General features: G+C 37.0%; 1 protein-coding gene and 1 long non-coding RNA gene across 2 annotated transcripts in view; one reads left to right on the forward strand and one right to left on the reverse strand.

Moving 5' to 3' along the window:
- The window catches only part of LOC131522649 (adhesion G-protein coupled receptor G5-like), a 45,417-nt gene extending 26,513 nt beyond the window's left edge, over nt 1-18,904 (forward strand). Inside the window, exon 18 of the mRNA XM_058748264.1 lies at nt 18,764-18,904. Coding sequence (XP_058604247.1) covers nt 18,764-18,900 — 137 coding nt within the window. The 3' untranslated portion in view covers nt 18,901-18,904. The remainder of the gene's footprint in view (nt 1-18,763) is intronic.
- On the reverse strand, nt 531-1,671 carry LOC131522655 (uncharacterized). Its single transcript, XR_009266594.1, has 3 exons — nt 1,574-1,671; nt 1,420-1,479; nt 531-1,336 (listed from the first exon to the last, which is right to left on the reverse strand). It is a non-coding gene; the product is annotated as an uncharacterized LOC131522655 (long non-coding RNA).
- Nucleotides 18,905-25,674: the final 6,770 nt, after the last annotated feature.

Below are 25,674 nucleotides of genomic sequence, written 5' to 3' on the forward strand. Positions count from 1 at the left end.
TCTGACTCTAATCTAGATATCAAAATAGAGTGGTCCACCGTATCAAATGCTGAAGGTAAATCTAAAAGAACCAGGACCACCAGAGTCGGTAGCTAAAAGGATATCACTTAACACTCTGAGAAGGGCAGTTTCAGTACTATGAGCAGATTCGAAGCCAGATTGAAAAATTGAGAGATTGTCAGTGAAGTGTCTCAAGAAGCTTTCACATAAAGCATCATAGTGTCACAATGTCCAACTGGAGTGCCCACGAGCTCCTCTAGAGCGCACTCCATCCTGAACTTCTACCATTGTTTCACAAAGTCCATTTCCCATAACACCATGCCTAGGAACTGATTGCATATGTAGCAGAGTGGCGTTGCGCAACAGAAACACAAGAGAAATGACTACGCCACCCTGGGACTTGCACCCAAGGAAATACTATGCACCCTCAGGTGCTACTCAAGGAAACACAGGTTCAAGTCTACCAAATAAACGAGCAAGAGACGTGGGTACAAAAATATATTGTTTTATTAAATCAATTAAATTTTGTTAAAAAGAAATCACATGAGCAACAACAAACTTAAAATGGTACTGCTTGCTGCTGACCTCCAAAATACACAAACACCACAAAAAGATATACAGGGCTGTGGCCAACTGGTATCAAACTCCTAGAAAAAGCATACATTTTAATTACCACACTATCAGTGCACACTCACACAATACCCAGTGAGATTTACTGTTGGTGATCGACACGGCACAACACTGCACAAGTGTGGAAAATCTGCCTCCCTGCCTTTTGTTGGGTACACAGCACCTGTAATCAAAAACCAAATCAACCAAACAAAATGAAATGCACACACACAGGTCAAAAGGAAATAAACAATCAGATAATAAATCTAAATGAATAAGGTCACCAGACATTCGGCATATAACATACAGAGGCCAATGGAGCCAAGATGAACAATCCAACAGAGAAGAACACAAACAACTAATACATGAAAGCAAAATTAAACTAATACAAAAACAACAAAACAAATCAACAAGGAACAAGACAGCAGCGTATTTCTGGGTACTGATGTTCAGACTAAAACACACACTGCAGCAGGAACCCTCCAGCACATTACTAAAAGAAAAAGACAATGTGTCATTAAATAAGGGTAATTCAACTATATGAAACCTGACACCCTCAAACAGGTTTCATTTACTGCAGCAGTCAGTCACGTCAAATTAACACAGTGAGCGCCGAGCAGTCTAAAACCGAAAAGTTGACGTAAAAGGGACAAACTGGACAATACTGCTATCTGCCACACCAAACAAAACTGGCACAGGAGTACGGCAGTGCAGAAACAACGGGATGCTGCAACAAAAACACAAACATAATTAAGCTCCCACATATGGTATATAACTCTCTGGTTATATACGGAACAATTTTACACATACCTGAATAGGCAATCCAACCAAACGCAAACATTAACCAGTTGACATCTCGTATGGCTATAACTGGTACAGGAATGACAACATTAACATTACAAACTGATATATAACCATAGACTGTATATAACAGAACACTAAATCACGCTGCTGTAATGCTTACCCTTCCAATAGACTCACGAAATCAAACCAAAGTGAGCCGTGACTAAATTAGCCACAGCGCTAAGCACAGTGTCGAATGCCAGTACCAGAAAGGGGAGAGTGACACATCCGACTGACACCAATCAGCCCTTTATAAACCCACCCATGCCTGCTGATAGGCTAACAATATTCTAACGTGAATACAGGGAGAATCCAATTACCCTGCCACACATACACAGCTGGTTCCAATAAGGAGGACTATTTAAGACAGACAGACAGAGAAGTCTTGTTTCACTGCTAACGGACATTACTGAGCGTTTCATTCTGTCCTATCATTGCCATTGCCTTGTTTTTGATCTTGGACTGTTTCTCTGTTTATTGTGATTGCTTGCTGCCTTGCCTGACCATCGCTCGTTTTGGATTATTCTTCTGCTTTGCCCTAGATATTACTGTTTGCTGGTGTTGGACCCTGCCTGTTTGGATTACATACTGTTTTAATAAAAGCTTGCATTTGGATCTCTGTTGTCACGCCCTTGTTCGTTACACAGATGCATCAGGCACTATATTAACAGAAGGATTAACAACAGAATTAATAACTGAGAACAGAACTTTGGGAGTAGAATGTTTTTTTTTTTTTTTTTTTTATTAAATCAGAAAATTAAGTAGCTTTAGCAGATTTGGCAGCAGTCTAATAAGCTAATAAACTGTCTTTAAACAACTGAAATTAAATACGGTAAGGACGGTAAATCATCCCTAATAAAACAGGACCATTCCAGTCAAGATGGAGAAGCTGAACTTCAAAACTGACAAACACCACCACTGAAACAGACTGAGAAAGCTCAAGAAAAGAGTCTTTTAAAATAGTTACTAGTCCACACCCTTTTCTCTTCGGTGGGGAGAATTTAAAAAGGTGCAGTCAGCCGGAACCAATTCTGAAAAAGGAGTTAAATCACCAACCTTTGTCCAGGATTCAGTGATGAACATAAAATCCAGACTATGAGTTGTGAAGAAGTTATTTAGCAGAAAGGTCTTATTCACCAAAGATCGAGCGTTGATTAGAGCCATTTAACCATCCCTGACACCCGTGTTTTCTCCTATGCTTTCTCTGTGAAGTGCTGAGAGGCCACCGGCAGATACACGCTAAAAGTGTGAAAAGTGTCAGCAAGACTCAAAAGTGAGCCAAGAATCCAAATGTGCCAGGGACGTCTCAATTCACTGTCTTTAATGGCCATTGAATGTGATCTTGTGAGGGAACTGGATTTTGATGAACAGTTTTCTCGGAGGAAATTAAAAGTGACACCTCTAAGGTAAAACCTTAAATATTATTATTTATTTATATATATATATATATATATATATATATATATATATTAAATATGGCTGCTTTTTTTTTTTTGCAGATATTTGTCTTTGGCTACTTGTCTTTTTCCCCATTATGTTTCTGTTGCCTAAAGATTCTTTGTGGGGATGAATCCAGAGACCAGACACAACATAATGCACTGCAAAACATCCTAAGACAGGAGAAATGGGGAAGATGCACTGTTCCAGCATTGGCAGTCTGTATTTTTAAGTGCTATACATGCAATGTTTTAAATAAAGAATTTGATATTTTGTAATTATTGTGTCTATTTTAATTGAATGCCAGTAGTACATATGTAGAGTAAAAATAAAAAGAATTCTATATAAAAATTATAAAATCTAATGAAATCTATATTAAAATGAATGAATTCCAGTAGTATACTGATAAATCAAATACAGTTTGCTACTGTACATCTTAATTACAGTAACTTACTGGCAACACTTACTGTAAAAACCCTTTGAAATGTCTAACAGTGTAGATAGACACAGGTGAGTTTCTCTTTACTACACGTTAGGTTTCTCTATAGATGTGAGTCACTCAACCAGAGGTAACTTAATCCTATCAGATTGTCCATCCTTTAAGTGAGTACAGGTCGGCCAATCTGGTTCCGTCCGTTAAAGTTACCTTATTTAAATAACAATCACGGTCCTGCACAGTGAGTGATCTTACATATGCAGGTAAAATCAGTTTTTCTCCACTAATTGTTAAAAAACAAGCTAACATACTTAATAGCTAGTGTTAGTGAAGCGGTCAAGGGGATCTTTCTGCCTCCACCTAAGCTCTGCCCACAGAAAAATGTCACAATGTTTACTAACAGAAAAAGGGTATATAACCACTAATAAAGCTGTGCTTTCATTGGCATTTTGTGGCTATTTTTATTAAATATAAATATTATTTTTTCTTCATTTGTATTGTTCTCTGTGATCAAAAATGACTTGATAAACAGGACCTAAATGTAACCTGATAATGAAATTCACAGTTAAAGCCCAAATAAAGTTATGAATGGCGGTGAAAATTCCTCAATCGGCCACCAGAGGACTCACTCACCTGAGTATTATCTTTGGACTACATTTCCCAAGAGCCCACATACCTGGACTGATTCCTGCTCACCTGCATCACCCAGACTATTTAAGCCTTGCATCAGTGTTCAATCCTTGAGAAGTCTTGTTTTCTCTGGCTACAATTCTGATTGTTCCTTGTCTGTTTCTGACTTGCCTGTGTACTAGCCTTGTTTGGATCACTGCTTCTCGTGTCTTTGCCGCCTGTCCTGGACTGCTATTGTTTGCCTGGACTGATTTTCTGATTATCTGCTGCCTGCCCTGATCTTCTGCTCGGTTATGAGCACGATCGCTGTTCTGCCTCTGACACTGCTGTTTGTACTTCGAACCACGCTTGTTTGTACATTGCGCTTGTTTGTTTCTAAATAAACCACGCATGGATCCCACTCAGCCTGAGTCTACCTTACATAAACATGATTTACATGATTTACATGATTGAACTGTGTGTCCTTGTCATGTCATGCTCTGAGCTGCGGCTCATAATCAAATGGCTTTATACGGATGCATCAAACTCTCTCAACTCTTGGACTGTGGACTGAGCAAAAAAAATAAAATGATTTTAAAATATATTTATGTGTATATGCATGTGACTATAAATGTGGGCATCTAAATTTTGACATCTAACATAAACAGGGATGCACATAAGTAGTGCACATGCGTGAGCAAAATAAAAAATGTGCTGGGTAAATAAGTTCAGACCACTCATTTGCCTACCGGTTGAGAGCTGTTAATGAATAATCACCATTTAAGATCAACTAACTGTAATACTGTATACGATTTCCATTCCAAATGAAAACATACATCTAGCCTACTGTGAGCACTGCTGGTTTCAGAGCAAAATGCAAAACTGTAACATTTCACTGACACGCTTCACTCGGCAGTGCTAAAACCGCCAGCACATATACTTACTTGCCAGCAACCCGCCAAAATAAAAGCTGGCTCATTAAACCCCCAAAAAAAAAACAATGAAAGACAATGAAAGTGCACTACAAAATAATTACATTTATATTTAATACTTTTTATTTTAAAATATATAATAGTATTATCGCACTTTATTTTATAAATTATGATAACTTTATTTATTTTATAAATAGAGTATAGACCTTTTTCTGAACGCGAAGTCTCCCCGATTAGAACGGTGCTTTATATTTCCGGTTTCTAGTGACATTTACATGTTTTCAGAGCCGATGATATAATGTGAAACCTATGAAAGTCATTTTAAAAATCATGTGGCGCCATTGTTTCATTACTTTACAGTGTCACAATGACTGTCTCAGTGAAGGACCAGTCATAGTTCAATGAGTGGGAAGATGAGATGAAGCGACGCGAGGTTAGCTGCATTGAAAACAGATGAGTGCACATACAGCTCCCGATCGGGGCAAAGTTCACGGGATTTTGTACACAGAATGATAAGAGCAAACATTATTTTAACATATATTATTATTTCACACTCAGTATTTTAACTTAAGCGCTGCAAGCCATGTATACAGTGCCTGACAAGACAGATTTTCTGATTCGCAAAACAAGTACTTTAAAGGAATAATTCCGTAGCTTACTGCCGTTACTGTGGCAGCCAACAACAGCACAGCAACCCTCTGCACATTTTTATATGTAGTTATATTGAAAAAAGTTTAAATTCAGTCTATCATTTTTTTACCCCGTTTTAATGGATTTCTATGGAGACCGGAACACGAGAGCAACCAAACGGAAGTTAGAATCCATCATGGCGCCGCTCATCGGTTATTCGAGAGGGGTCTGGCCATAGACATAATATACGTAGATGCCTCATGACGTCCTGGAACGTAATCCAGTGTCGCCGCCATATTGGTTGGGTCTCCTCACTCTACGCTAGCACCGGAGTCAACGGAGAGCGAGCAACTATGCCCGTATTTTGTGCAGTTTACGGTTGCAATAACCGGCGCAGTATTGATACCAGATCGCGTGGGATTACCTGATTCATCAGTGAAGGTGGTCAGAGCAGCAGAGCGTGTGATTCGACAAAACTCAAAAGAACAAGGTGTCTGTGTGTCCCTCGTCAACCGTTTCGTTCGGGCGGAGATTGGTTCAGAGGATGTGTTCTTACTCGGGGAGCACATCGCAGAAACCCAATTCGGAATTGAGAACCATCATGTCATGCTTGTGTCATTTGTGGTGTCTGTATTTCACAAAGTAAGGCTGCACCACATCGCAAAATTAACTACCCTGGAGTTACAGAGTGCCAGCATACACAAGAAGCTGTGCAAAACAGTTCTTTTTCAAGGGTTTTAGCTCCCCAGCCCCAGTTGCAAGCCTGACAGGGTAGTGTAAAATGCTGGAATGGAATTATAAAGCTTACTTTTCCAGGCCTTTAAAATTTTTTTACTGAGCTAGTACAGTATATATGGGAGCTTGTATGTATATGTGTTACAGAAGGGTCGTGTGAGTGTGTATGTGTGAGTGTGAGAGAGAAATAAATTCAAATGAACAATCAAACTTGTTTCTTTATTAAAATATAAAATTAATTCATTTATACATTTATCAATATGCCATAGCCTACCATATGTCTTTGTTAAAGAGCATAATACAAAGTCTTTTAGCATGAAAGCACGTATTTTTCAATGTGTGACAGTGTCCTGTATCATAACTAAATCTCTGCCGTTTGTAACAAACCAAACCGTGTGAAAATCCGGTAAAAATTCGGGGGAGTTATGATTATTGTAGTTGGGGATACACTTTCATCAGTAGAATTAAATGCGGGGGGGGGCGCATTGGGGACCCATCCAAGATGGCGGCCGCGCTGATACGTCATCTCCAATAGGCAGCTTCAGTCTATGAGGCGTCTACGTATATTATGTCTATGGGTCTGGCTGCAGACCATGGGCGAGTGGAGCTCCCCTCTCGAACAGGAAATACGTCACCTCCACTTGGATTAATCAAGATGGTGTCTTCTTCAAATTTTAACTCAAGTAATTTTATCTTATCATCGCTACAATGGCGAACTGACGCTGTCCTAACGTGCAGTGCAAGCAGAACGCACAGGGCTTGGGTGAAATTATGCACAAAAGGATAAAGAAACACGATGGAATATTTTTATCCTATAAAGACTGTGAGGCTGGCTACCAGGAAATGGACAACGGGAGTGCTTTTGGGGTTTTACTCCTCAGATGACCGCCCTGGCTACTGTAGCTGGGATTGCTTTATGGACGATGGAGGTCTTGGTACAGACAAAGAGTGAAGTGTGTGTGTGTGTGTATGTGAGCGTGCAATGTGTCTTTACTGTAACAATCACGGTTACTTGCAGTTCATGTGTTTTCAATATAGTGTTTTTTTTTACTCAAACAATTAAAACTTAAATTGTGGAAATTATTCATTATTTTACTGTGGTTGATTTGTATATGTTGTTATTTAGCTTAAAATACAAATAATGTTTCATTTAATGTTCACTGCTAAATATCACAAACATAGTGTTTACTTTCTAAAATGTATGGAATGTTACATTGGTAGTTGAAATATGTATAGTTAAAAAACAAACATGAACAAAAGGCAGAGGCCCTCAAAATGTGTATTTTAAACCTACTGCTATGTTTTAATGTCTGTAGTGCAAATTGCTGGGGGAAAAAAATAAAAGACAGCGCTGTCGTGTCATAAACCGTAAAAGCTTAGTTTATTATTATTATTATTATTAATGCCAAGGTAAAAATACCGAAGATAAAAGTACAGAAAATATCAACACTGCTTACAAAGAGGTGACTATATGCAAAGCACCATTTATATATGATTATATAGCAATTAATAAATATTACAAAACGAAAGCTTTAACAAAATAAATGAAAAGATGAAGTTTTAAAAGTTTGTTCGACCAACATTTTTTATTTTATTTTTATTGCTGAAATCAAGAACATACAAAATACAAAATACCCACATAACACTTGAACAGACAATAATAAAATAAAACAGTAAAAAATACACAAAAAATAATAAAATAAAGGAAAAATAATAATAATAATTAAAAAAAAAATGAATAAAATAATAATAATAAATGCAATAAAGGGTCATTGTTTGACATAAGACTTCCTACAAAAACTTTAAGTGCAGAGCAAATTCATAGCTTTCTTATTATTATATACTGAAATCAAATTAATATAATTCTCCATGTCTCTTAAAAAGACCACAAAGACAGGTTTACAATTTGAGAATTTGCATTTATGAATATAAAATTTGCTTAAGAAAAGAAGTAAATTTATAATAAAACAAATATTTTCTTTTGTGGGGTCTGAGTCAAAATACCCAAATATAGTATTTCTAATTTGTATAAAAAATTCTGGCAAAAGCTTCAACTTAACAAAAGCACCAATATCATACCAAAACTCCTGAGTGTATTGACATGAGCAAAATAAGTGGTCCACTGTTTCATCAGCATTTAAACAAAAAGAGCATGATAGCTCTACATCAGCTCTAAACCTTTGTAGAAATTTCTTGACAGGATAAAACCTGTGGATCAGTTTAAAAGGCAATTCATCAAAACATCATTTGCATGTTTTCATATGAACTGTATTTCAGTGTACAGCAGCTCATATGACAGCAGACTTCATATGTGGATGCATCAAACTCTCTCAACTCGTGGACAGTGGACTTTATCTCTAGGATGTAATAAGAAAAGTATTTAAGATTTAAAATTCATTACCAAAACCTGTAGAAAACAAAACTAACATGTGTCTCTATCAGGCCTCTGTCTCTGGGAAATATGTCTCGTCATAAGCAGAATTTGCTGTGGCTGATGATCATCTGTTGTGCCTCATGCCGGATAAGTATGTTGCTTTAAAAAAAGTTTATTAACTTAAAGATAAATATATTCCATTGAACATGTTGTTTGGTTAACATTCTAAAATGAAAATGTAAGCAAAAATAACAATTAAAGATTATGACTGTAAATGTAGGCATATACATTTTGATAAGTAATATAAAGTGTTACATCATGTTATACATAATAGCCATACAATGTTGTGTTTGTACAGCCAGCTCAAAAAAACTGAAAATCCGTGTTGGTTTGACAAATGCATGTTTTGGGGGTGCAAAAGAAATTCCAGGTAAATGTGAAATTTATAGATGATATATATAATTTATTTATTTTTATAAAGTTGTAATTTCTTGTTAATTTTCACAGTTTATTACAATTTAATATAAATTTCTGAGTGAAAATTGTTTCAAAGCCATGTTTTCTGGGCATGCGTGAATACTGCATATTTATTGTCTAAAAGTGATGACTGATAAACTCAGTGAGATTTCTGTTTTTCTTTCAGATATAGCACTGGAATGTCAATATAAAAACATAAATAATGTACACATAATTAAAGTCAACCTAGACATCAATTCTCAAGGTAAAACCTGAGCGTATATTCTTTATAAACCATTCTTGAGCTCAAAGCTCTTTAAAAAGTTTTATTTTTTTTATTTGTTTATTTTTTATAACAAATGCAAATGTTCTCTGTGGTTTCAGGACAATGCAAAACATACAGTGTCAACATAACAATAAAGGGGAAGCAATATAAAGTCAAAATGAAGGAGACAACTGAAAACATCGAAGCAGCATATTTGCAAGATGATAAATGTAATCCCGGTGCGTGTCTGCCTACAATAGACATTAGTGTTGAAAGTTGTGGTTCTCTTGCTGTTTTTTTTGTTTTGTTTTTTCCCAGGGTAAGTCCACAACAACCCACACAACACCACATGAAGACAAATGCACTTCTCACAAACAAGAGAAGTGTTTTTTTTTTTTTTTTTTTAAATGAACCTAACACATTGAAATTACATAAAGCTTGATGTATGTTCAGTTGTTTAAGTTAACTGTCTCCTAAGCTTAAGTTCATGAGTTTGGAAAACCAGAAACATAAGATAATTTGTTGGTACAACAAACTATTTTAGATTAGATTTAGTGAGTGTTGAAATAATTTAATCTCTTCCCTTCATCAGCTTCGAATTGCCAGAATCCGGGGGGCAGCAGAAGCGGTGGAAGTAAGAGTAGTCTTTTTTTCATAGTGTTTTCTATTATATCAAATAGCAACAGAACATTTGTAACAAGCCACTATGCATGAAACTGTGCTTTCTTTTTAATTCCCTGATTATATCTCAGGTTTTAATGTGCATTTCTTAATTTATATTATTTTTCTGTCTTAATAAAATACAAAAGAAATTAATTAAAAGTTTATCATCAGTTTGCACTGACAAAGTCTATGTGGACAAAAAGAAAGTGCAAAACAAGACGTATGTTATTACCAGGGCTGTCAATTTAACGCATTAGTTTAATAAATTAGTTATGGAAAAAACAAGTTTTTAACTCACCCGCCCCGCTACATACAGCAGACCTATGTCTTAAATTTCATAAGGTGTGTTGGACTTGAAGCCGCGCTGCACAGACTGATCGGTGTATGACATCGAAGTACCGCGAGAGTGATCCTAAAGCCTGCAGTTCTGTCTGCTCTCTATAGCTCTCGCAGTACTTCATATCAAACTCTGATCGGTCTGTGCAGCTCTGCTTCAAGTCGAACCAGTGCCGAAGCTATGGGTGGGCCTGGGTGGGCAATGCCTTCAGCTGTGGCCTACCCAGTGAGAAGCTGGTCATTTTCCAGATGAATGTAATTTTTAAATGATAATAATAATAAACGTGTAGTTGCACTATAACTTCATATATGTACTTTAAAATATACTTAATGTGAGTTTATGGTCTTTCTTCATTTTCCCTCTTCGTATAGGTGCATACCATACGCTTGTCAAAGTGATGATTTATCGGTTTCTTTTAGTCCCACCCACAATTATGTTAACAATGCGAGGATGCGCACGTTTGAAAATAGTGTTGATTTTAAAATTGAATGTGAAAATAGTGAAATAAACCTCATTCCGTCTTTAAAAAGTATATTGGATATCCCAGCGCTGAATCCGGACCGCCAACAAATGAATCCAGACCAGAGGGTGATGGATTTATAGATTGGGAACTTCTGAGCCAAACGTGTTTAAAGCATCATATTAGCATACGTACAGTGTTTGATCCACTAAATAGATGCATTCTTTGTGGAAAGAAACAAATAAACGTTGTGCTAGATACTCTTCTCCACAACACACTGCATCTGCGCTCATTTCTACAGTCCTCGATATCTACTCTCCTTTGAACTGAGGTGAACTGAGACACTTGATTATGAAATCATCTGCGAAGCCCCCGTCTTCTATATGTACCCACACTTGCACTTGACCACTTATATGACGTATTTCCTGTGTTTGCCCCAAGTGTTTAAGTGACGATGAAAACCACAAGTGTGTGTCGAACCTTTCATTACTATGTAAGTGTTTACATAGCTTTATTTTAATTTTAATTTGAAATACTTTGCATTTTAAATTCAACTTCTAAATGTCTGTTCAGTAGTCCCAATAACATGACATAATTTTAATTTGTGGTGCTTCTAATTAAATGATAAAAAGCAGTTGCAAATATCACCACTACTCATCTTTGCACCAATAAAATGTAAAAACACTGTTTTTCTACCAAATTATTTGTAATATCGAATTATTATATTAATATTAAACTTACCTCTCGCGAGATTTCGGTAAAAGTCTCACGATTTATTTCCAGAACATGATGCATGATGGGATACACTTCCCTCAAATAGCGCTGCGGAGTGGTATTCCTGATAGTGTGGATTTAGTGTGCGTTAAGGGTACTGCGCTTGGCTATTTTTAAGACCTGGGACAGTCTTGCGCACTTACTTCCTGTCGCGCTCTTAAGTGGCCAAGACAGCAAGTGTGGGTATTTGGACAAGGCAAGTATTTCAAATCATACACTGCATGACACAATTATGTTGAATTGTGTGTCATGGTCTCTTCAGGTTGTTTGAACATCCCTCTTGTTGATCCTGGAAAGAAATGTAGAAATGCTATGTATGATCGTAATATCTGCAAAAGTAAGTCTTAACTTTTTTTCAGTATTTTTCCGGTTGCCTGTTTCACATCAAAATTTGCTTTCAAAATCTAAATAAATTCACACATCAAAGCACAGCATATTTGTTTCTAATTATTAGTCTGTTTTTTATGTCATTCATAAATATGTGAAGTAAATGACCATGCATATATGCTAAATGCTGAAACTGTGATGTTTATAGATTTATAAATAAGCAACACCTAATCTCATTTATTTCTGTGTGTTGAAGAGAACAAAGGAAGCAGTTACGTTCTGCATTTCATCAGAAGTAAATGGATGTGTGTGACCTGCCCAGCCAGTGCTGTCACTGTCACTCTACAACCACACAAGGTTACATACGATATGCCTGTTCAGGATGATGATGGAGATATTGATCCCTCAGAAGCATCGTAAGTGTGTGATTGTCAGTTACTTTGTAGTAACTCTATTACGGAACACCAAGTAATTAAAACAATTTTGCAGAGACTATTTGAATAAAATGGAGTCTAAGATGGAAGAGATGGAGAAAAACAATACAAGCAAAGCAGGGATCGTCATGGGGGATGCTATTGGTCTTCTTCATGTTCAAGCAAAGAACACAAAAACCAAAAACATATGCTACTCTTCAGATGAGGACATTATAAACGTAAGACCTCAGAAACATTAAACCATGATATGAATCTTCATTTATCATGCTAATTCTTCTTTTCACAGGATGTTGATTGTCAGAGCGACCTGAATGCAAACTTTCCCTGGTCTGTAAAGGTTTCCAGCGAGGCCTTTAATAAATCACGACGGGAAAACAATGGAACAGCGTTTCTTGGAATTCTACAATTCTACAATATGAGAAATGAGGTGCTCACAGTTAATGTAAAAATGACATCTTGGAGCATTTTAAGGAATGTTTACAGGATAGTTCACCCAAAAATAATTCATCATTATATTTTGTGGAACACAAAGCGAAGTTTTAAAAAATAAATCTACACACAACACTGTGACAAAAATATGTCGTATGACTTCAGAATAGTTAGACTTTAGAGCACTGTCATATCCACTACTCTCAAGATGTTTCTTTGGTGTTTTTTATTCTCTTTACTTATTGTTTGTTTGTATTTTTTAACGTTATGCGCTAGTGAAATTAAACAGTATTCTTTTGACAAATGTTTCTTTATCTATTATATTCATACATGTTTATATCTGATTAATGATTGGTCTGTTCTTGGTTTCTGATTTAGGATGAAACTAAAACTGTTTTGAACAATGAGGTTTATGGAATAATGATGAGGGCCAATATCTCCAACCTTACTGAAAATATTGATATGTTCTTTACACAAAATGATCAGGTAATGAAGGATTTGTTGCAAAACATATATTACACTGTGAAAGCAAAATTAAAATAAACATGTTCTTACAGGAGGGTAACGCGTCCTGCGTTTCTTGGGATGGCAAAGGTACATACATTTATGACTGTACTGATTGGTTCCCATCAACAAACCCAGTTTATTTGTATATTTGTATATTAAATTTCATTCATTGCTTTGTTTTCTCTGAAGGAAAACTTAATTGGACGACGTTCGGCTGTGAGACAGAAATCAACAACAACACCATAAAGTGCTCCTGCTCACATCTGACGTTCTTTGCAGTGCTGATGGTGAGAAGCTTCTCAGAGAAGAACTTATGCTTTCATAATGTTTCATTTAAACATATGTCACAAACATATCAGAATTTATAATCAGTAAATGGCATAATTAGGTGCGCAGTGCTGCATACTCTGGAACGCATGCACTCTTTTACGGTGTGATAGTGATGATGTAAGCAGAATGCTTTATATTTACACATTTACATTAAATATACCACTCTCATAAATTAAGCACACAAATTGCATGATATAATTATCAAGTTAAATTATTATCAAGTTAAAAATTACACTTGAGGCTCTATTGTGACAGTGAGGCAGGTCTGGTTCCAGAATGAAATCACAGAGAGTGCTTCCGAAAATAGTGAGAGCTCTAACCTCAATGCTAATATATTTCGACATATTTTGTCCCATCCATTGCTATAGCGCAAAGAGCAGCAAATTTTAGTTCATCGCAATCTTACGTTAAAAGTTCCGTTAAAATCAATTAATCTCTCTACACTACACAATGAATCTCTTATTTACATTGTGTTTAGACTTTGTTATAATGAAAGGATTCACGAGTGCACAGAACTCAGCACTGGATTCTTTAACTTTAATGCCTCTGATTGGCTATAGTATTCATGAAATCAACAGATATGTCTGTGATCGTCGCATTATATGCAGTGGTGTAGTCTAGTTTTTTGTAGTGAGTATACTGTGATTTTTCCTTCCCAGCCTCATACTCACCCATCCCAGAGCAGCCCCTCCACACTCACTAAACAGGACTCTGCGCTTACTTTTGTTTTTAGGAGCACTTGTTCTGCTTATTTTTTTAAAAATTAAGTAAACAAATTCAGGAGCACCTTCTGATCAATAACAAAAGTTAGCCTTCCCATTACGAACGTTCACATTTGGACCCCCCCAATATCTATACCATGGTTACGCCCTTGAATTCAAAAGTGTATTTTTATAAGTTTTTTTCAAAAGTTCTAATTAAAACAATGCAATAAGAAGAATAAGTTACCGATCAAATAAAATCAGTATTAACAAAATTCATTTGCACTACAGAGGTGGCACAGAAGAAGAACACAAAAGTGGCTTGTAGGTATTTACAGACATTTAACGAGGCTCAGAGGTGGCATGAGTGCAATTAACTTCATAAATTCATCTTGAGATTAATGTTTTAAACATAAAATTTTGAATATAGAAATATTCAATGATTTAAATAACTGAAATGATACTTTAAAAATGAAACTAAAACTGCCATTAGGTGGCGGCAAGTTACTGATTTTATCACTGAATCATTCATTCAATTGATTCGTTCGAACGGCTGATTCATTCAGGAACAAAGCAAGTCCCTGTGTCCCAATGTGCATACTATCCACCCTATCTGCCCTAAATAGTATTGAAAATGACTAATATTACATAGAATTTAGGGTGGATAGTATGCACATTTGGACTCAGGCACTAGTGACTGTCTTTATGAATGAGTAATTGAATTGACTCACTAGATTCAATGATGTGAGATGTGCAGTCGCTCAGTTGTGAGTTTGTTTGAAACTATTTTAGTTGACAAAATAGAGCAAAATCAGGCAATACTGTTATAGTCAGACAATGTAAGTCACTTAATATTAACTTTTTGTTTATTGAAATCACTCATTGTTCTTATATACCAACAATCCCTGCTGTTATAGTTACGTTAATGATAACGTATACTCTACTACGTACCAGGTAACGTTACGATAACATCGGCCTCGTTTTTTGTACCGCGTAGGATAGTATCAGCCTTATCTGGCTCACTTTCTGTAGTTTCTATAATGTTAACCCAGACAGCAGTGTCGGCCCAGATCCGCCCACAACTGGCCCGCATGGATTTCACACGGTCCAGATGTGGGCTGGATCTGGGCCAGAACTATGTTGCTGTCTGGGAACGTTCCTGTCATCTGTTTGCAGTGTCACCCGAAGCAGCAGCAGCTTCAGGGGCAGGCTTACGAAAACACTGAAAGGCTGTAGTTTGTTTCATATCTCCTTTAGTGATTCACATTAGTTCATTTCAAGTTTGCGCACTCAATGCTGCGCCAGAGCTGCACAATAGCAGTAGTCGTCAACAGAAACACGGCGTGATTATCAAAAAGACGGTGCTTCGCAACACAGACTGGGTGTATTTATGAACGAACGTGTGAAAGGTCTGTCACAAAACGATGTTGTTACGTATCCATGTGCTTTTTTAAGTGGATATACACAAATCCTTGACCTTTCCTAGTGGGTATACTGCTGGTGTTGTGCAGCTACTGTACTGTAGTGTACATTACGCATCCAGTCTCAAACACAATGACCGTAAAATGCGTACAAATTAATTTGAACTGACGCTGAAGTCTGATGATGCTCCGTCCAAATTAACTTATACACACATATTTCCTGCTTCTAGCTGCCTTTTCAGTGCATCCCATGAAAGGAATCAAACAATGTATATGATTGCCATGACTATCAGGATGCACTGGTTACTGATCTGTCATAAAAGCACTCGAATATTATATTATATTTATTTTTGCAATAAGTTTAGCTAATAATTTGTAGATGATAATATTTAAAATTTTATAAATACTGTGTATATATATAGTTTTGCATGTAATATTTAAAGCAGATGTATAGCCTACACCCCCATCCCCACATTTTTTTAAGACAAACTTATGGCACAGTCAACATTTGAATATTTGATCTGTAACTATTATTAAAAAATAAAAACACTATTCAAATCTTACTACGTGTTGCTTTGCTGGCCGTAAATGCGCAGCGTTTATGTGCAGTCTGTCTGATAGCGAAATGATCATGAGACACATCCTTTAAGTTTTCTCAAAGGAGAGGAGAGTGGTTAAAGTGCCAAGAAATTGTTAGCACACTGTTACCTTTGTTGGCGCGTGTTCTTATTGTTATCAGACTGAGGAACAAACTTTCACCTGAGCAAGTGGATATTATTGTTTTACTCAACATTAACATGTGAAACAACATAAACATAGGCCGCCTCGAGTGTATGTACGTTATGTACTATAATTGCACGTCTTGATATTGCTGAGTTAGACGTGTTCCTGGGTCAACATATTTTGTTGACCCTGGAACAACATTTTAATCCAAAAATATAATCTTAACCATATTCCTACACCTAAACCTAACCTTACCCATGAGTAATCCCTAAAATCAGAGGAGCTGATAGATGAATTACACTGATGTACAGGCACCAAACACTGATTGTAATCCTAAACTTTACAAAAATTATAAACTGGTTCTTCAAATCTGATATGTTTTTCTGTTTTCTCTGATCCCTCAGTCTCCGCCAGATGCAAACGTCACAGCGCAGGATCTGGAATCACTGACTTATATCACTTATATCGGCTGCGGCATCTCTATGTTTTTTCTGTCCATCGCTTTATTCATGCATTTCCTGCTGCGGTAGAGTATCCTGAAGTATAAAACATAGTTAGTGCTGTTATTCAAGTATTCGTTCAGGTTACAAGAACAGTTGTTTTTTTATATTATTAGGAAAGCCAAATCAAATCAGGCCACGAAGATCTTGATGAACATGTTTGTGGCTTTGTTTCTACTGAATGCCTCGTTTTTGTCAAACGAGAGCGTCGCTAACACAGAAGACAACGCTGCGTGCGTCTTCATAGCGCTGCTCCTGCATTACTCCATGCTGGCCTCATTCACCTGGTTCTTCATTCAAGCTCTTCATATGTACTTATGGCTCCTCAGACAGAACGTCACCATCACAAACTACACGAGGAAGATCACCGTGTTGGGCTGGGGTGAGTTAGAGCAACAAAACACCTATTATAGTGTTTCCTTATGAAAATATTTAAAACAAAAAAAACAGAAAGTCTGTTATATTAACTCTTGTCATAATACTTTTATGGTGTTTTGTCTTTTTCTTAAGCTTTTTCTTTTAAGAGCATCTCAACACTCAAAACTAATATGTCTTCATCAGTGTTATTTTTAGTATTTTATTGTAGTTTTTATTAATATTTTGAATCACTTTTATTTTTAAATATTTTATCAGTTAAAATGTAGGCCTATTTATTTCCAGTACCAGAAATACTTTTTCAGCATGTCCAATTAAAACCATCTACCATCTCCAACAGCCAACTCGAGACAAGTTCTCCCAAAAAAGATAATATATTGCACACGAGCCATATGAACTACTGTAATGATCCTTTTTTTAAAAACGTTTCTTGAGCTGTTCCTTGAAAAGCATCTGAACACTTATTTTAGTATTACTGAGACACTATTAGTTTTTGCTGATATTTTTAAATCAATTTTATTTAGTTTTCATTTTGATTGCAAAGTTTTATTATTATTGTGGGGAAGTTGTTAGTATTTTTAAATACAGTTTTGTAATTTTTGTAAATATATCTATAGTTTGTATATAGTTCTATATAGGTTTTTGTTATTTTATCATATTAAGTTAAACTATATGAAGATAGGAAATGTTGCTTTGGTAACTAGTTGAAATGAAATAAGTATATTTCAATAACAAAATTTGTTTATTTATTAATTATGTTTTTAGGTTTAGTTTTTTAACCTTGTCTCTGTGTTTTTTTTTTTTTAGCATTTCCAGCTCCAATAGTCATAGCTATTGCTTCTGTAGGAGAATATAAAACAGTGATCATAAAACAACGTCTGAAAAAATTTCACGAATGTAAGTTGTCAAATTTAAATGTAAATTTATGCATGTTTCATTGTCGTCTTAATTATATTTCATTCTCTTTAATTACAGGTGCTGGATTACAAATCGTTACATTCACTACACAGTGAACATCGGCTACTACGCTTTAGTGTTCATCTTCACGACAGGAATCTTCATCATGATCGTCACTAAGGTCGTTCAGACCAGAAACACAAAAGCGACTGACGGCAAGAGAAAGACGTTCAGAAAGCAGCTGATGATGGTGTTGAGTTTGTTCCTGCTCTTCGGTCTGACGTGGTCTGTGGCGTTCTTCAGTTATGGACCGATGCGCATTCCCTCATATTACATATTCACTGTGTTGAACTCGTTTCAGGGTGAGAAACAATCACATGCATCAGAACAATTGGTTTAATAGAATACATATGTTTTCTACAAATTTCAGCAAATTATTTAAATTAAACATCTTTAATATTTTATTATTATTAATTTATTTTTTTAAATATTATTTAAAAAATCTTTGATTACGAGTTATAAAAGCAGTTGAAATATTTTTTTCTGATTCTTTTTTCAGGGTTTTTTCTCTTCCTGTATTATTACCACATTCATAATGACGTTGCTGGTCATTTCTCTGATGATCCAAAAAGCTCTGGCTCCACCACAACCATGGTTCCACCCAACACGAATGGTCTGGAAAATGTCTATAATTAGCCTAATTAAGACAGAAAACCACATAGTCTCTTAGTTTCTTTGACAGCTGATAAGTTAACAGCAGACTGCCAGAATACTAGTACAGTCATGTGTACTATAATATGCTTTACAGTTTAATATGTGTATTTAATAATATTATGTATGGTGATGGGAATATAACTCATAATGGGATCATAAGCGGGATCATTAGCTTTTAAGACATTTGAAACAAAGTTAATTTAACATATACATGAACATTGTCACGACTTTCACTTTCATTATATCTGGAAGCTACTTTACAATTGTATATTTTCTTGTATCTGAGAGTTTAGGGTGTAACTATTAGTTATGAAATATATATTGTTTGACTGACTGAATGTTTAAGCTGTGTAATGAACATGATTATTTCATTCATTATTAGATGTTGATGTACTAGGAGCAAAGATTTAGGCACGTATTTCAGAGAGCTAAATAAAATTAAAATCATTCAATAATATTAATAACTATGATATTGTTTCTTTTAAAGTGCATCAATATGATAATATTAACTATTTTCTCCTGAATTTGTGAGTTAAATTCAATATTTTAATTTGTTTTGTCATTCTACATGCAAATACAGTATATGAGTAGTAAACTACAATATTTTTATGTTTCTAATTAAAAAAGATGGCATTTGATATGCATTTTTCGTAGAGTGATATATGCTTGTGTGTCACTACAGGGCGCTGTGAAATCTCAGATTGCAATGTGTAACTCATGCATGAGTTGGAAATGTGAATGAGATCGCAGACAGACTCTCGGTGTGTTCCAAACGGGATATATCGCCCTCCAAAGGGCACTTCGGCGTGAAAACAATCATGGCCGCCATATTGAAGGGTCGTTCCAAACCGATGTTCTCAAAACTAGCCACTTCAAAGGGCCCTTCAGAATGAAGGATTTCGAAGGGTACAACTGATGGACACTGGGTGTAGGGGACCACCCTTCTGCACCGTCATCATGCAAAGAATCTGCAAAGGATCATGGGGGCCCGAAGTGTCCATCAGTTGTACTGTTGTTCCGAAGGGCCCTTTGAAGGGGACACTTTTGAGCACGGTTTGGAACGACCCTTCAATATGGCAACCATGATTGTTTTCACTCTGAAGTAGGGATGCAACGATTATAGATTTTGTTGGTACGATTATAGTCTGAGGAATAATCACGGTTTCACAACATAAAATCACATAAACACTCTTTAGATATTAAAGTGTTATTTATTGCTGCCTTTTGAAACAGAACCAATAATACAGCACAAAATAATAATTCTAAATAAAAATAAAAAGTCCATCTCTCCTATTGGAATTAAAAAAGGTGACCTCTGCTCTGTAAATATCCATGTCAGTATTTCCCTTTTGAAAATAACAAATGTATTTGGTGTTTTCATTTCATTCTTTCTACATTTCTTTTGGACCTGAGGTACAGAACTTGGAAAGATGGTGAAAAATAAATTGACTTATGAATAATACTATAACAGGGATGATAAATCACAATATTAATGAAGTATTATTAATATATGACTAATATTAACTTTATTTATCCCACAGAGGACACTGTTACTAATGAGGGAATAAACTAAACTATTATTGTAATCAACTGTCATCCATACTTATTCATTTTAATAATCTTTATTCATCTGATTTTACATAAGGCCTGAGAAAATCATGTCTATTATTTTGGTTTGTGAGATCGAGCTGCCCACAAACATTTAGGAGGACAGAAACGTGTTGTCAACGCTGCCCAGCGACTTTCATTAATAAAATAGCTTAGATACTGGATCGCTACATTATATTAATCAGCAAAGAGGGGGTAAAATGACTGTTTAAATAACTAAACTCAAATCTTCATTGTTTGTAGTGACGCAGATGCAGGTAGGCTAAAGCCTCGTTTATACTCGCGCCTGGCTCCGCTTCGCGAGCCTCCGCTGACTGCGCGCGCTTCACACACGCGCTCGCGCTCTCTCTCACTGCACTATTTCATCTCTGAAGCGGCAGAATGTTCGAGCTAACGAACGTCGCGTCAGGTGGTCCTTGCCTTCACGTCGTGCATTAAAATCGTTTATTGCACAGCCAGAACAGGTTGGCTAGCTGTGCATTATCCCTTATGTATTCACTCTTTAACAGCGATTTTACGGCAATATTGATGTACCCAAATTTAAAATGGTCCCACACTATCGAATTCAGTCATTTCTCTGGTGGAAATAAAGGATCGCTGTTTGGTTCCTCTATCATAGTTAATCTAGTAGCCTCCGTGTCTCTGATAAGCACGGCATTTTAAGCTGGTGCACCGCTAGTGTAACTTTGGCTGCATTTACACTGCAAGTCTTTATGACCAATTCCGATTTTGTGACTATATCCGATTTTTTGGACGACGTGCTTACATTTCTTTTAAAAGTGGCCCGTATCCGATGTGTGCATTTTACACTGCACTTGGTGAAACAAGCCAAAAATAGCATATGACATCACAAATCAATTTGAATAGTACATTGAGTTTAGTTTATTGGCATGGAATTCATATAGAAACGTTTTTAATGCAATAGTTACATCTATACATCAAAATAATTATATAGAACAAATTCTTCAGGACAGTGATGTACGCAGCTCCGCTGAAAGCTTGCGAGTGGAATAATACCCAGGTGGTAGATAATGTTAAACATGTCACATCGACTGTGTTTTTTAGTAATTAAAACCAAATGCGTTCATCAGTGATTGTATATCAAAGGCAGGGACATGTTTGTGTGCATTTATTTTGTGGTTTCAATGGAACGAACGGGACAGAAGCGCTCGTCTGAGCACGAGCCGTCGAAACTGACAACAGCAGGAACGAGCACTCAGCGTGATTCCAAAAGCAATACATTCAGCGTCAGATCGCCTTTTATTTAACACAAACAAACGAAATGAATACTCTGCTACTCAACTAGAGATGTTTCATTTGTTACAGGTATGTCTGTACCCTGAAATGTTTTAAAAAACTCACTTTTCAATGACGTAGGGGTCGCATTTACAGGGGAATATCCGATCTGACCGCGTACACGGCAGGCGCAAATGCACGTATCTGATTCATATCTGATTTATTTCCACATATGAATGAGGCCTGAAACCGATCGGAGCATATCGGAATCCATGCGATTTTTTCCTGCTTACACGGTCGTGGGCCATATCCGATCTGTGCCACATGGGAGGAAAAAATCGGAATTGGGTCACTTGAACCATGCAGTGTAAATGCGGCCTTTGTTTTCGTTTTGCTCATGTTTCAACAGTTCCATTCCGTGCAACAGAAACACTCGGTGTAGCAGAGCCTTTACGATTAATTAACCGTGACGTTTTAAAGCGCGGTTAATCGTAAAACCGGTAAATCGCTGCATCTCTACTCTGAAGTGCCCTTCGGAGGGTGATATATCCCGTTTGGAACGCACCGTCTGTAAATGTTCAGTGTGATGACGCATGCTAATGACTCAATAAGTCCAGGGCCCATATTCACAAAACATCTAAAGGCTAAAAGTAGCTCAGAACTCATGGATTTATAGGAGAAAATCTTAAAAATAATGGGCATGTCAGTCCTAAATTTAGGACTCTAATTTTTGTTCTAAGAGTATTTCAGTGTTTTAGCACTAAAACTAGCTCCTAAATCTAAATCTCACAACTATCATAAAATAGCTGTTGCCAGCAATCTGCCTTGGAACGTAAACAATTTAGAAACTTTTGACGGTAATGAGCTTTTAAAAGACATCGCCTTTGGTTTTGGAGGTTATCCCAACTCCAAATTTTCCTTTGATTATATCTGTTTTCATTAACAAGTTGGGCCAAAAGTAACAGCTGTTCTTGTGTCCAGTTTGTTTGGTTTTTTATGTTTGCATGTCTTACTATCAGCCATGATTATTCTACTCTGTTAATTAAAAGGCTGTTTATATGCATATTCACTAATTGTTTATGAGAAGCATACATGTAAGAGGCTGACAATTAGCTGAACATTTACTTAATATATATACATATTTAATTAGTGACACTTAGCCTGCATTTTAAAATCTTTATTTGACCGTGGCAATTAACATTTTTAATTTTATTTTTAAACCTGTATTTGAATATGGCAACATAATATTGCGCTCTACAATATTTCTATGAATAAATCTCTGACAGAGACTATCAGCCAATCACTGTGTGCATAGTTAATAAGCATGCTGACATCATCCATAGCAACGAGCTCAACCCCGCCCCCTTACTCTTAGCTTCAGACTTCTCTCTGTTCCTTAGTAAAAGTTTGTCTCAACAGCTTTGTGAATAGGGTTTAAAAGAAAATGCTATTTACTGCTATTTAGGAGAACTCTCAGTGGTAAAATAAAATGTTTTGTGAATACAGCGACTAATAAACCTCCTCAATCCAGCTGATTGAGTTGATTTCAGATTTACTGGATTTAATGTTGTGGACGTTTCTTTATGGTCATTGATGAATGCAAATAACTCAGCGATGTTTTAATGACACCTAAACTCGCTGATATTGACGGCATTCAGCAAGGACGCATTAAATTGATCAAAAAGGACATTAAAGACATTTACACTGAACAAAATTATAAACGCAACACTTTTGTTTTTGCCCCCATTTTTCATGAGCTGAACTCAAAGATCTAAGACTTTTTCTATGTACACAAAAGGCCTATTTCTCTCAAATATTGTTCACAAATCTGTCTAATGGCGCTTTTCCACTGCGTGGTACGACTCGGCTTGGCACGGCTCGGTTTGCGTTTCCACTGCAGTTTAGTACCACTTTAGAGTGGGCGGGATTATTCACGTGTCGTTATAGTCACACCGCCTCTACTGCTGTGACTCCTGAAAAACTTTTTCATTCCACGTCGCTCCATCAAGCTCTCGCTGGATCCGCTCCTCGGCTATCAACGAGAGGACAGTCTGTACTTCCTCAACAGACAACGAAACAGCCATTTTTTTGGTTGTTAAAAGAAAGGTGCGCTCATTCAAAACAGTTGCTTCGATCCTTCGCTGGCTGTGCTGATTTAAATCTAGTGGGTCTGTTGTGTCTTGTGCCGCAAGTTCAATGATCGCAGGCAGTGGTGATTTTCTCCGGCCAATCAGTGATCAGCAGAGTTTACACGTCACGTTTTGGTAACAGTATGGTTCACTTGGAACCTCGGCCGAGGTGGTACCAAAAAAAGTATCAGGTACCAGGTACACCCAGTGAAAAAAAAAACCAAAAGTGAGCCATACTGAACTGTACCGTGCCATACCATGCAGTGGAAAAGCGCCATAAATCTGTGTTAGTGAGCACTTCTCCTTTGCCGAGATACTCCATCCACCTCACAGGTGTGGCATATCAAGATGCTGATTAGACAGCATGATTATTGCACAGGTGTGCCTTAGGCTGGCCACAATAAAAGGCCACTCTAAAATGTACAGTTTTACTGTATTGGGGGGTTCCAGGGGGGTCCGAAAACCAGTATCTGGTGTGACCACCATTTGCCTCACGCAGTGCAACACATCTCCTTCGCATAGAGTTGATCAGGTTGTTGATTGTGGCCTGTGGAATGTTGGTCCACTCCTCTTCAATGGTTGTGTAAAGTTGCTGGATATTGGCAGGAACTGGAACACGCCGTCGTATACGCCGATCCAGAGCATCCCAAACATGCTCAATGGGTGACATGTCCGGCACAACAATGGGCCTCAGTATCTCGTCACAGTATCTCTGTGCATTCAAAATGCCATCAATAAAATGCACCTGTGTTCGTTGTCCATAACATACGCCTGCCCATAACCCCATCGCCACCATGGGCCACTCGATCCACAACGCTGACATCAGCAAACCGCTCACCCACAAGACGCCATACAAACTGTCTGCCATCTGCCCTGTACAGTGAAAACCGGGACTCATCCGTCGGTTACGACGACGAACTGCAGTCAGGTCGAGACCCCGATGAGGATGACGAGCATGCAGATGAGCTTCCCTGAGACGGTTTCTGACAGTTTGTGCAGAAATTCTTTGGTTATGCAAACCGATTGTTGCAGCAGCTGTCCGGGTGGCTGGTCTCAGACGATCTTGGAGGTGAAGATGCTGGATGTGGAGGTCCTGGGCTGGTGTGGTTACACGTGGTCTGCGGTTGTGAGGCCGGTTGGATGTACTGCCAAATTCTCTGAAACACCTTTGGAGACAACTTATGGTAGAGAAATGAACATTCAATTCACGGGCAACAGCTCTGGTGGACATTCTTGCAGTCAGCATGCCATTTGCTCGCTCCCTCAAAACTTGCGACATCTGTGGCATTGTGCTGTGTGATGAAACTGCACATTTTAGAGTGGCCTTTTATTGTGGCCAGCCTAAGGCACACCTGTGCAATAATCATGCTGTCTAATCAGCATCTTGAAATGCCACACCTGTGAGGTGGATGGAGTATCTCGGCAAAGGAGAAGTGCTCACTAACACAGATTTAGACAGATTGTGAACAATATTTGAGAGAAGTAGGCCTTTTGTGTACATAGCTGAACTCAGAGATCTAAGACTTTTTCTGTGTTGCGTTTATAATTTTGTTCAGTGTATAATGCTGCAAAATATTTCTATTTTAAATAAATGCTGTTCAGAGTTTAACACTAGAACTACCGAAATTATATAAATACTAGAATGGCCATAGCGGTCATTTTGACCATTCACTGAACTGAATGCCTTTTTTGTCATATCATATAACATTCGAAGCTTCTATCAAGGTTTTACAATGAAGCTTTGAATGTCTGTCATCATATTTTATGATGCCATCACCCTAAA

This window comes from Onychostoma macrolepis, chromosome 17 (assembly GCF_012432095.1).
Source record: "Onychostoma macrolepis isolate SWU-2019 chromosome 17, ASM1243209v1, whole genome shotgun sequence".
Lineage (NCBI taxonomy): Eukaryota > Metazoa > Chordata > Actinopteri > Cypriniformes > Cyprinidae > Onychostoma > Onychostoma macrolepis.